At 30.9% G+C, this 12,758-nt stretch overlaps 1 protein-coding gene across 1 annotated transcript in view; it reads left to right on the plus strand.

The window, feature by feature from the left end:
- Positions 1-11,873, plus strand: part of LOC107371665 (glutamate ionotropic receptor NMDA type subunit 2) — a 28,294-nt gene extending 16,421 nt beyond the window's left edge. The window contains exons 5-12 of the mRNA XM_015939808.3: positions 273-493; positions 2,409-2,556; positions 5,496-5,682; positions 6,301-6,426; positions 7,636-8,017; positions 8,836-9,017; positions 9,902-10,137; positions 10,291-11,873. Of these exons, the coding sequence (XP_015795294.2) occupies positions 273-493; positions 2,409-2,556; positions 5,496-5,682; positions 6,301-6,426; positions 7,636-8,017; positions 8,836-9,017; positions 9,902-10,137; positions 10,291-10,770 (1,962 nt within the window). The 3' untranslated portion in view covers positions 10,771-11,873. The remainder of the gene's footprint in view (positions 1-272; positions 494-2,408; positions 2,557-5,495; positions 5,683-6,300; positions 6,427-7,635; positions 8,018-8,835; positions 9,018-9,901; positions 10,138-10,290) is intronic.
- The last annotated feature ends 885 nt before the right edge of the window (positions 11,874-12,758 follow it).

Below are 12,758 nucleotides of genomic sequence, written 5' to 3' on the forward strand. Positions count from 1 at the left end.
AGCTAAACGTGTTTTCATCTCGCCATTGTTATCACTTTACTATTGCTTTTCACTATTATCATTATTTTTATTACAATTATTATGTTGCCAATAATCTGTTGTTTATTGATTTTTCATACGACTTGATAGCGACTAATATTGTTTCACATTTTGCGTTATAATCATTTTTATTATTTGCGCACTTTTCAAAACAAATGTCTTTCATCATGAGAATTGAGACGAAACTAGATTTTACTTTCAATGAAACATTTTCCTCTTCCTTCCCTTTCCAGATTGGTGTTTGGACTGAACAAGGTTTGGAAATAAAAGACATCACTTGGCCAGCCAATTCTCCGGTTCCACCTCAAGGAGTTCCGGAAAAATTTAGCCTCAAAGTAACCTTTCTGGAGGAACCTCCATTTGTTATAATAATGCCTCCGGACGAAGAGACTGGAGCTTGTAAAACTAATAAAGCAGTTAGATGTCGTTATGCACCGGAAGCCCAGTTAATAGGGTAAGTATTGATACTCGATATAATCTTGTACTTGCACTGTAAATCAGTTTACGTTTGAAAAAGCCATTCAACTATCAATACCAAATAATGTGTCAATAATGTTGGGTTGAAATGATGCTATCAAAGTTATCGATTTGTTGTATTTTAAAACATTGTGCATTCCGGTTGATTTGCACAAGAGGATCGTTTAAGGTAATAATTGCTGTTCAAGTTTTGAGGAAAATTTTCATGATTACAAGAGAATTGAGAAAAGTGTTTCTGGCAAAAAATCGAACATTTTTTGGAACAGTTAAGATAAATCGAAAGTTTGAATTTTCCATTTTCAGTTGAACTCAGAAACACTTTAATTGCTTTTCATTGAGCTTGGAGTCTTGCCATTTGTCAACCTTGGCATATTGAGAAACCTCAAGATGATGAGCAAGTTATAATTTCATTAATACTGCTGGTAATGTGATAATCATGAGACCGCTTTCTGTGTTCATTAAGATGAGTTTGATCCTAAAAAAGTATGAGATTGCATAAGTTTTGAGCAAGAATTGCACAAGAAAAATAAACTCCCAGAAAAACTCCCAGAAAATTGATAACTAGAACTCCCAAGAATCTGGATTATTTTATAATACATCAGACTAGCACTTGGAGTGAACACTTTTTTTATATCTTATAGCAATCCAGACTTGCCAATATCGACTCTATCAATGGTTAACTCCCAGCAACATTGATAGTGAATTTCAATTAAAACTTTTAATTAGTCCTTGCAATGGAAATCCCTGTAAAAGCTGAAACTTTTCAATCCCAGCAGGAGCATTTGCTCATCTGAAAACATTTGATTCTCATTGGCATAATTGATTGAGAAGTTACTTTATAAGTATAAAGTAATTAAGAAACTCCCTGAGTTACACTGTGCCGCACCCTGTATACATGATAACAATAAGTTGATAATATATTGATGCAAGAAGACAAAGAATCGAGAAAAAGCAAAAGAAAATTAAGAGAATCTTGAAAAATGGTTAACATGGTAACGATATGAAGGAAAGCCATTATAAGAATCAAGTTAGTGTTACAAGTTATTTGATATTTTAAGTATGAGCAGTCAGATTAAACATTTTCATGGTAAAGGCAGAAGAAAAGATGAAATGTAGTAAAAAACGAGAGTCTCTTTTGTGGCTCAAAAAAGCAACAAAATAACAAGACGAGTATTTATGTCCAAGCATTTTCACTCCCAGCAACTGGGAAGGATAATTGGTAAATCTTGACTTTTTGTTTCTTTGCTTTTCCATCCAAATGCAGACATTGTTACTGAAAATTTTGCCTCTTTTCTCACTCTTTTTCCTTCATTGTAACCATGAAACTTTATGAAATATGAAATGTTTTTGCTTCTTCTTCTTTGTTTATCTTGAACATTTTATATTACGATTCCATCATCATCATCATCATATTAATATTATTATTAATATATTTGGCTTTTAACATTTCTTCCATCTCTTTACTCAGTACTTTTCCTTGAACATGGTTAAGGCTGTTTCATATTGTCTAATATTGGCGATTACATTCTCAAGTCAATAAAATTGAAGTGAAAAATAAGGAAACTGACAGAATGTTGATGATGAAAAAAGAGACTCATCATTTGTCAAAGACCAATTTAGATGATATATCTGTGTGTGTGTGGATGCTTGATAAGTCTGTATTTTGATTCCTTTATCATCATTCTTCTTGTTTCTCATCTTCATCTTGTTTCATCTTCTTTTACCTTCTGGAAATAGGTCACATTATGTTTATGATTTTATTTGATATTATATGAGTGTGTGGATGTTTATAAATAAATACTGTCTAAAGTATTAATTTAACTTCTTTATCTGTTCTGTTTTTTTTTGACTTTTCTTCTTCTTCTTCTTCTCATCATTTCCTTATGATACAGGGTGAACAAGACTCTTGCTTACAGGAATCCAAATTATTATCGATGTTGCTCTGGTTTTTGTATTGATTTGTTGGAAAAGTTTGCCAACGATCTTCGATTCTCATATGAACTTAGTCGAGTTGAGGATGGAGCTTGGGGAGTATTAAGTGTAAGTAAACTTCAAGTTTATACCATTAATCTTTGTATTCAATATAATAATCAACTTGCAACAAGAAATGCTTTTCATTTTTTCCCTTTTCTCTCCTCAACATTTACATAGCTTGAGTTTTCATTATTTTTAAATGCATTTTCATTTGATGTTCATTGCAATGTTTGCCAAACTTGTAGTCGATATTTTGGAGACAAAAAAAATGACAATTCTGTTGAATAATGTTTCTTATTAGATAATCTTTCACAAGGAAATGTGCCAAGAAGCGAAATGAAGATGCTTGCCATCATTCATTGATTAAAACTGAGCAATCTTCCATCTCGAAATTGTGTTGGTCTAATGATAATTGCTTAGCAAATTAGCTTCAAGATTTCTGCGAAAAGGAAACGAAATTCTTGAAAACAAATTCGGAAACTTTTTTAAAGCAAATTTTTTATGTCAAAGTTCTAAGTAAAAGCGATTGGAAAATCTCTCAAATGGCTCGTTCTTTGTAGTGACGCTTCGACTATGGGAAAATCTAAACAGATTTCGTTCGATAATACAGTCGATCTTAGTGTGAGATTTATCATTTCAATCAGACTTTGCACCAATCTTCAGATTAGTTCGCAAAAAACATCCATGAAAATAGATTAAGGATGATCTGAAATAATCTGGTTCGTCTTTTGACATAATGAGTCTTTAAAATTCACCTTTAGCATTGACTGAAATGCTTTTAGACTTTTCTATTTCAATTGAAGTTTCGCCTAAAAATAACCTAAAGATTAATGCAAAGACTTGTCTAAAGATAATCTTGGTTACCTCTCACCTGGAATCTAGAACGAATGTAATCTATTGATTTTCATTGAAAGCTATTTTGTGTAAAAAATTAGCGCAAAGTTCGTTGGCAAACTTTACAAGTCAACCCACTCAGTTTTACTCCCAACTTTGATCAACTCTGAAATGTGATGAAACTTCAGTCGAGTTTAGGCATTTAGTAAAACTTCAGTCTTCCTAGCGAAATGCCCTTGAACTTGCATAATGAAAATAATACAAAAATATGTACAAAAAGGTAAAAAGTGTCGAGTTTCTTTTCTGGTAGCAAAAGCAAAAAAAACTGTTGACCTCGTAAATTGATTACAAGTACTTGATTTTTGAAGAGGATTACGAGGGTAAAGTAGCAATTCTTGATAAGCTTAATTACATTTCTATTTACAGTAACAATTTTCTCAACTTTTTGCATTATTAAGGTTGGCTTATTCAAGTTTAGAAAAGTTGCCATGAAGAACCAAAAGAAATGAATGAACAAACTCGACAAAAGTCGACTTTTCCAATGCAAAAAACTCGAGTATTGACAATGAACATTTGACCAAAAATAGTGAAAAGCAAAATTATCGTTTCACTAGAGCTTTGGAAAACTGTCGAAGATGAATTTTCACGTAGTTTCGATCAACAACAATCTCAATCATAACCATCATTGGAAACGTGCTGCAACCATTAGCTTTGTGTAAAACGATAAATTTAATTTTCCAAGTTGATGCACTTTTCACTTAATCTTTAACAATAAGATGTTTGCTTGTTGAGCAAATTATAGTTGCGCTATTTTCAGCTCAAATTGATACAATAAATTTCATCATGATAAACACACTTTTTGATACTAATGTCATCATTTTTGATTATAAATAATTAATCTACTGGAGAAGCCAAGGCAAGCCCAAGAAAAGAAAAGACTATTATCATTATTATTCTTCATCATTTTCAGTCTCCCTGTTGGATTCGCTCTGAGAATTTATTCTCTCTCTTTCTGTGACAAAAAGGATAACAAAAAGAATTAAAAATTTATGATGAAAAAAGAATGGGAAAAGGGGCGAAAAATGGAGCAAAAAATTAGACTAAATTAAATTAGATTGATACAGAAAAGATGGAAATGGAATCTCAAATCTTGAATTTTCTACATTTCAGTTTGCAACATTTTTGGTTGAGGAAAATGTCACAAATTTGTTCAACATGCAACATCAAAGATGAATTGAATATCTTGGAGAATGCTGGAAAATGTTGGAACAAAATTTCGAGACTCTTTTTGTACACTTTTTAATACCTTTTGGTGTCTTTGGAACCATTAACGTTTCAAGAAATCTTCTTCTTCTCGAATTGTTATTACTACTTTTCAAGGCTGTACAATTTTGATGATAATATTAATGATAATATCACTTATTTTACTTTTTTTACATCTTTTTTTTTCTTCGTCAACTTTACTTCTCATATTAAAATTGATAATAATATCTTTTGCACTCCCAGAAGCGAGGTAATTTAATTCACTTAAAGTGTTTATTTAAGGAAGGAAATAATATCTTGATATTGTAAATATAATATTATTCATTCATCCAAGCAATGGTTAACACTGAGTTGCTTAAGTGTCTGTTAGCAAAAGGTTGATAAAAGTTATTTTTCATCAATGTTTCAACTTATTAAGAATTGGCCAATTATTAAGTTATCATTAACTTTGAAAATTTTATTCACTTTTTCCGCTTTTCTTTCCAATTCTGAGAAGCTATGAAATTTTGGTTTTCAGCCAAAAGTGGTTTCGAGTCTGGGACAAACAATTGCCGGATTCGGGACAAAATTAATGAATTTTTTCTTACACAAAAAATTATGAACGAAATTGATTAAAAAATGAAATGAAAATGAATTTATTTTTTCAATTAAAAGATTTTTTAGATTCTAAAAAATCTTCCCTGGATTTTTTTCGTTTGGAGACATTTTTCGCTGAAAATATCTAACATTTCTTTCAACACTTGATTTTCTTGTTGCAACCTTTCGGCTTTTGCTGCTTCAGCGTTGTGGTTCGTTCATTCATTGATTCGTTTTTCGCTTCAATTCGTTGGACGAATTAGACTTTTTTAGAGCGTATCTTTTTTTGATCAGGTTTTTCATTTTTATTTATTTTTCTTTTCTGTTGATAGCAAAATCGTACTTGGAATGGTTTGATTGCTGAATTGCTTGATCACAAAGCTGATGTTGTGGCAACTTCAATCAAGATAAACTCTGATCGTCAGGCGTATGTTGATTTTACTGTTCCTTTCCTTGAAACTGGAATAACAATTTTAGTTGCCAAAAGGACGGGTATCATTTCACCGAAAGCTTTTTTAGGTAAGTGAAACCTCTTTTTGTCTGTCCATTAATGAAAATTGTCAACTCAAAGATTGACTCTGTTTTAGCTTTTTGGCTTATTTTGCATTATTGTGACAAGAAATTGATTTGTTTAGAAAAAATGCCGATTTTTGTTCAAATTAAACCCATTTTTTCTGTCCCAATTTCAATTAATGATTGGACAAAACATTGAAAATAATTTGAAACAATAGTCAGCAAGGATTTTCAATGCTAAGTTGAAGATTATGAAAAAGTAATTGAAATTTTTGCTTCGCCACCGACACAATTCAACCATTCTGATTATGCCATGAGAGATCAATTTCACCACCTAAGAGAGTCACTCTTGTCCCATCAAATGTCTCATACAATGTGACACTTTTACGTTGAAAATTTTTCTTCATCTAATGTCTCTTAAACAAGTCTGGTTGGGCTGAGATGAATATTTCAACCTAAGAGAGTAACTCTTGTCCCATTAAATGTCATTAATGGATCATGCAAATACATCAAGCTGTCTAGGCCTTTTGTACATCAACAATTTTCATTCTCAGCCCGATAATAAATCAAATTATCATAATCACCATTAATCCTCATCTTGATTTTAACCTTTTTTTTCAACAGAACCATTTGATACTCACTCATGGATCATGATATTATTGATTAGCATTCAAATTGCAGTCTTTTCAATCTTCCTTTTTGAATGGTTAAGTCCATCTGGTTATAATATGGGAATGAAACCTCCAAAAGGTAAGTTAATTATAAATTGTTACCATTTAATTATCCTAATCATTGCATTTAATGACAATCATTTTCTTTGCCTTTTACTTGTTTCTCGGCCTGCATTTTTTCACCATCTTATCCAATACAATATCATGTTCACTTGAATAATAATGAAGGATTCAAGTTTACAGTAGCATTATAATTACAATTGGATAAATTGAAGTTAATGGAATGACATTCTTGATTTAGCTTCACAGTTGTTACAATTTTTGTCTTCCCTTCGATGAAACCATCCCAAGTATACATTAATACAATACATGTATATATGTATGTATTATCATCTTAATTAGATGATTAATTCAAGCTCTTTTCAATTCTTCAACATTCAATTCAGTTTCATCTTCCTTCCTTCCTTCATCTTTCACAGTTTGACAGGCAAGATTTAGAATTGAGTTGAGAGGAAACATTTTCTTGTCCAAAAATAATATCAAGTTAATCTAATAAATTGTGATTCACTTGTTTCCATAGTTACACTGAATAATATAATTTTCGGGACACACTTTTTGTACGATTAAAATGAATTACAATTGGTGTTTACCTTCAATCCTTGTTGATCAACTTGAAACGATTATTTTGTCAGTGTTTACATCTTTTCCTACACTTTTATTCATCTCACACCTTTTGCCTCATCTTTTCATCCAACTATTTTATCATTTACCCTCACAATTTATTGCAATTGTGACAATCACTTTTCATGTCTTTTTGTTCCAGTTGATTCAATCAATAATGTCTGAATGTTCATTTGAATTGATTAAATAATAACGCTTGAAATTGTGAAATAATTGACCCAATAGATGGCATTGCTTAGGCGCTCTTTTGTTTCTTGTTGCTCTAACAATTAGAGGGAAAAGTAATTTTGTATTGTTTTTGGTGAAATGCTTTCTAATTATTTGTACATTTTTTAAAGTCTAATTAATCTTCAGTGCTTACCTTTTCACCTGAGTCTAGTGACTAATAGTTATTCATGTTGAAATTTAATTAGTTGAACTTTGAAATTGTCTTTTGTTGCGTATGTTTAAAGATTTGGTGTAATCCTTTAACGTTAAGATGGTGTAAGACAAAGGAGATGATCGGATTATTTAGCTTAGCTTATTGAAAATGTCTAATCATGTGGATTTACCCAGGACTTATCTTTGTTTGTCTATCTTTTTTACCTCTTTCATCTTGTTTATTTAGGTCACAAATTTTCTCTGTTTCGCACTTATTGGCTTGTCTGGGCTATCTTGTTTGGTGCTGCTGTTCCCGTTAACTGTCCAAAGGGTTTAACAGCTCGTTTCATGTCCAATGTTTGGGCTACTTTTGCTGTCGTCTTCCTGGCCATTTACACTGCTAACCTGGCTGCCTTTATGATAACCCGAGAAGATTATCATGATTTCTCTGGTATTGAGGATCCACGTTTAGCCAATCCAACCAAAGTCAAGCCTGCTCTTAAATTCGGTACCTTACCTTCTGGTAACACTGAGGCCGTCCTAAAGCGAAATAAACCTCAAATGCACGCTTACATGAGAAAGTACAACCGTTCGTCAAGTGAACTAGGAGTGAAAGCTGTAAGAAAAGGGTAAGAATTACATTTTAATCTTCATCCTAAACAATTATTCCAACCATCTACCTAGAAATACCATTCTCATGAATGAATTGAGAAAAAATCAATAATATAATCATATCTTTATTCAATGCCATTTTCATAGTGAAGCCTACTGTTGCTGGTATCTCAGTTTTCAATTTTTTATGATTCATTTGTGTTTTGATTGGAAAAATTTTATCTCCATTTCTTTCTCTCTTTCATTCTCCTTTTAATATCTTCTTGGTTCACTAGGCAAGTTTCAATATTATTCATTCTGACATGAACAGAATTCACTCTTTATCCAATGATGATGTAAAGTACGATTTTTATTTTTACTTTTTTTTTCAATCTTTACATTAATTTTATTTCAACTATATATCCTTATGGCTCAGTTTGATTATCTCACATTATTCCTTGCATTTACATTTAATATACTTTTTTTTTCCTTCAAGTATTTTTCCATCTTCATCTTCAACTTCAACTTCATCCTTCGAGAATAACTTTTTACTTCACCATTTCTTTCCAAACCCCCTTCTTCACTTTATTCAAATCAATGTCTATTGTTATTCACTCACAATCAACTATTGAGAGTACATATGTGTGTGTATATATATAAACCTTTACTTTGATTCTTTATTTATCTATGATAATGGTGAAAGAACGATGAACATTCCTAATTCATCATCAATAATGAGTTCCTAAAGGATTACTATTGTCATCTAAATTCCAGTAAACAAAGGCTTGTTCCATTGGAGATCTTGAAGAAAATTAAACTAATTCTAATCTAATTCTTTCTTTTAATTTATTTCCAGTGATCTTGATGCATTCATTTACGATGCTGTGGTTCTTGATTATTACACTGGACAAGACAATGATTGTAGACTGTTAACTGTTGGATCTTGGTATGCAATGACTGGATATGGGTTTGCCTTTCCCAAAAAATCAAAGTATTTAAATAAATTTAACGAGAAGATGATTGAATATCGTGAAAATGGTACGTTCAATTAAATAATTGTAATCGTCACAAATAATTCAATTATGGTTTGCTTCCAGTTTTGCTTTTTTCCCTGTCCTGCCTTTTTTGTTGCTGCCTTTACCCTTTGCTTGTGCTTGATAACATTTAACGTTAACCAATCAACCATAATTTAATTGAATAGTGTCAATTACTACTGTTTATTATCAATATTGATTTTATTATTATGTTACTTATGGTAGATAAATAGTTGATGGAACTGTCATTAACGTTCTTGATCATTGTTTAGCTATTAAATCAATCTCTTTTGCTAACTGATTTTGCCTACTCTTTCTTCCTCTCTGCCCTGATTGAGTTTAGGTAGATGTTGTTGGACAATTTACTTTTTTTTCAATCCTACAAAGTGTCACATTAATCTAACCTTAATTATGGGTAATCAATCAATTTTTGGGTTAAAACAAGTGTCAATCTAGTAATATGATTATTATTCAATCAAATGATCATTTAAACAGGGCTATAAAAACAATTTAAATCCCATGATGATCCAGTCATTAATAACCTTTTAACAAATTTCAATTGATTTTGTTCACCAGCAACAAAGAAAAAATATCAGTAAATCAATACAACATTGTCTAGCATTTTTTGATTGAACGAAAAAAAGAGAGGCAAATTTCATTGCTCATTTGATGACAGTAAACCACTCAAATCCATCAAAATCTACAAAATCATCTAACTATGTAATAATCATTGTGATCCAAAATAATTTGCCAATCAAACCCAAAGCCTATCCTATCAATAGAAATTGATTAAACTTAACCTCTCCAACCTTTGAAGCTAAAATATCTTCAATCTTTTTCTCTCTATTCTAATTCATTTTCTCTTTTCTCTTTTTGTTTCTTTCACAGGTGATTTGGAGCGACTTCGTCGATTCTGGTTCCAAGGAGCTTGTAAACCGACTCGCAATAAGGGTAAACTGAGTAAACCACTGGACGTTAATAAGTTCATGTCTGCCTTTCTATTACTTGGATGTGGTATCTTACTCACTATCATTATACTTGCGATTGAACATATTTATTTCCACTATTTCCGGAAACCCATTATTAACAATGGAACTGATGGTTGCCTCAATCTTGTCAGCATGGTCAGTTAATAATCACAATTCTAATATAATAATAGCGATATTCCTTTATATGTTTGTTTTGTCGCACCAAAATATCGTTTTTTTTCTCTTCTGTTTTTTTCTTGTCTTTTCCTTTTCCTTATTTTTATTGTCCATCCTTATACACTGTTACAGAGTATTGCAAAATCATTGAGTAATGATGATAATTCGCGGTTATCTCGAGGTAACAATTTTTGGACTTCAATGGCCTACAATGATGGTTTGAATAAAAATGATTGTCGAAATATGGTTGGCGGATTAAATAGATATAAAGCTGAACATCTACTTGATAATATTAAACGATCCAAAAGTTTTGCTCACTTAAATGAAGATGAAATGATGCGATTTCAAACATCTAATTGGTCCTCATCATCATCTACAGTTCCTTATCCTCGATTGAATCAACCTCATTATCTACATAAAGATATGACCCATAATCATATTACAACAAATGACCCTTTCTATGGTCGAGATTCAACATCCATTTGTACAACTTATTCAACCTCCACTGGATTAAGAGAGAGAAGGATTAAACCAGGATTTACTTCAAACAAGCAAACCTTTCCATTGGATAAATCAACAGCTGCTATTACCGAGTTTGAAACGGTTTTATAATGTTAAATTTATCGTTATAATTAACATTCAACTTTACACTTGCAAATCATCATCAAACCCTTTTATAACAACTTCAACATTGCCAAAAATTTCCATTCCAGAAACGGAAAACTCGGAACGAAAAAGATCAATAATAATTGTCTAACGTACTGACAATCATTATTGTTGTAACTTAATTGTAAATATGAACATCAGATTTTTTGCTCATCTTAAGCTAACCTATTTAATGGTTGTGTGATATACTAACCACTAATGTACTAATAATTATTGTTAATAATTGACTAAATTTCTCAGGAGATCAGAATTAGGATTTTCTTTTAAATTATTTAAAGTTACAATTTTGTTTTCTTTTTCAATTACAAATGTTTTCAATTGTCCATTAGCCAAACCAAACGAGCTGTTAGGCCGGTCAAGTTTGCCAAAATTTGATTGTCCTTAACTTTGATTCAATGACTTTGATCTCAATCCATTACTAGTGACAATTAGTGTAACATTTACCATCTGACACAAGCCCAAAGTAACTAAATTGCTCATCTGTTTTATACAAATCAAATTACTTTAGGTTGGGTCATTTTTTTTGCTATTCATTAATTGTTTTTGAATCAGTTACTTAGACTTAAAGTGACCTCAACTCCTCGTTAAATGACTCTTTGGTTTGGATAAGTTCATTTTGCCTTGTTATTCAACATTATTGTTACCCTGTTATGTATAGCTATAAAATAATGCGTTAATTTGTCTCAACAGATTAATTGTTTTTCTCATTTAGTGCTTTAACGTTTATTATCGTTATTATTACAATTATAGTAACTAAATTAATTTGTATGATTGTCTTAAACTAAAAAAAAGAAAGTAAATGCTAACCTTGCCAATTTAAATTCAACTCATACAAAACGCTGGAAAATAAGAAGGATGAATAATAATTGAATTACAATTTGATGATTATTATGAAAAATAAATCAATTGACTGAGTGAGAAAGCTAAACTAAATCATGATTAATGAATTTCAAAGAAACTGTTTTTGATAAAAACATATTTGTACAATTAGATTGTAAATAATGTTATAAACAAAAAGTAATCAAATAAATGATAATTTTTACGTCCAATTTCATTTGTTACAAAATAAAAATTATTTTTACTACTTTTCTTTAAGCATAACAGATGGCATTACTATAAAACGCTTTGCTCTTTTGACTTGAAAATTTTCAGTGATTTTCATTTCTCATTTTCCGATATTTTAATTAAATTAAACTAGCTTTCGTTTAATCTGTAATAACATTTGGATGGAAATGTTCAGGGTTCTCAGTAATCCTCCTGTGATCGGTATTTCCATGTGAGAGGTGAAACAATAAGATATTTTTTATGGTATTTTAGTTTTGATTTGATAAAATCGACAAATTTTTATTTGTGTTTCAACTAACATTTGAATATTCTGTGCATCTAGTGATTGCAGGTATTTAATTTTCATCTATTATTTTTGAAAATAATAAAGGTAAGTCTGGTTCATCCAATGTGAATATGAAATCCTGAGTCTCTTATAAAGAGTGCTTGAAAATCTTAAAGAAACAAACCGAAGTAAGATAGAGTCAAATGAAAATAGCTGGTCGAGTCATTTGCTCTTTGTCTCCACATATGTTTCAACGAAAGCCAGGATGAATTTCAAGTTGAATCATTTTGCTACTCATTACTCGAGTCTCCGCAAGAGTGTAAAGGAAATGAAATGATATCTGGAAGCATTTATAGTCAAGCTTCATCAAAACTAATGATGAAATTGGAAAATAAAGAAACATTCAATATCACAAAGCCAGGAAGACTCCAAGAAAATAATATTTCACAATTTAATTGAGTGTTTACACATATTAATACGGTAAAATTTCCTTCTCTTGTAGTTGGACATGTCATCTAATTGTCCACTTGAGTGTATCTGTTTGGCTTTACTCTTTATATCAAGTATTTATTTACCTTTTATTGACCTAAGGTAAAAGACAATG

The sequence above is a fragment of the Tetranychus urticae genome, chromosome 3 (genome assembly GCF_039701765.1).
Source record: "Tetranychus urticae isolate SD_2017Ah chromosome 3, NJAU_TeUrti_SD_1.0, whole genome shotgun sequence".
Lineage (NCBI taxonomy): Eukaryota > Metazoa > Arthropoda > Arachnida > Trombidiformes > Tetranychidae > Tetranychus > Tetranychus urticae.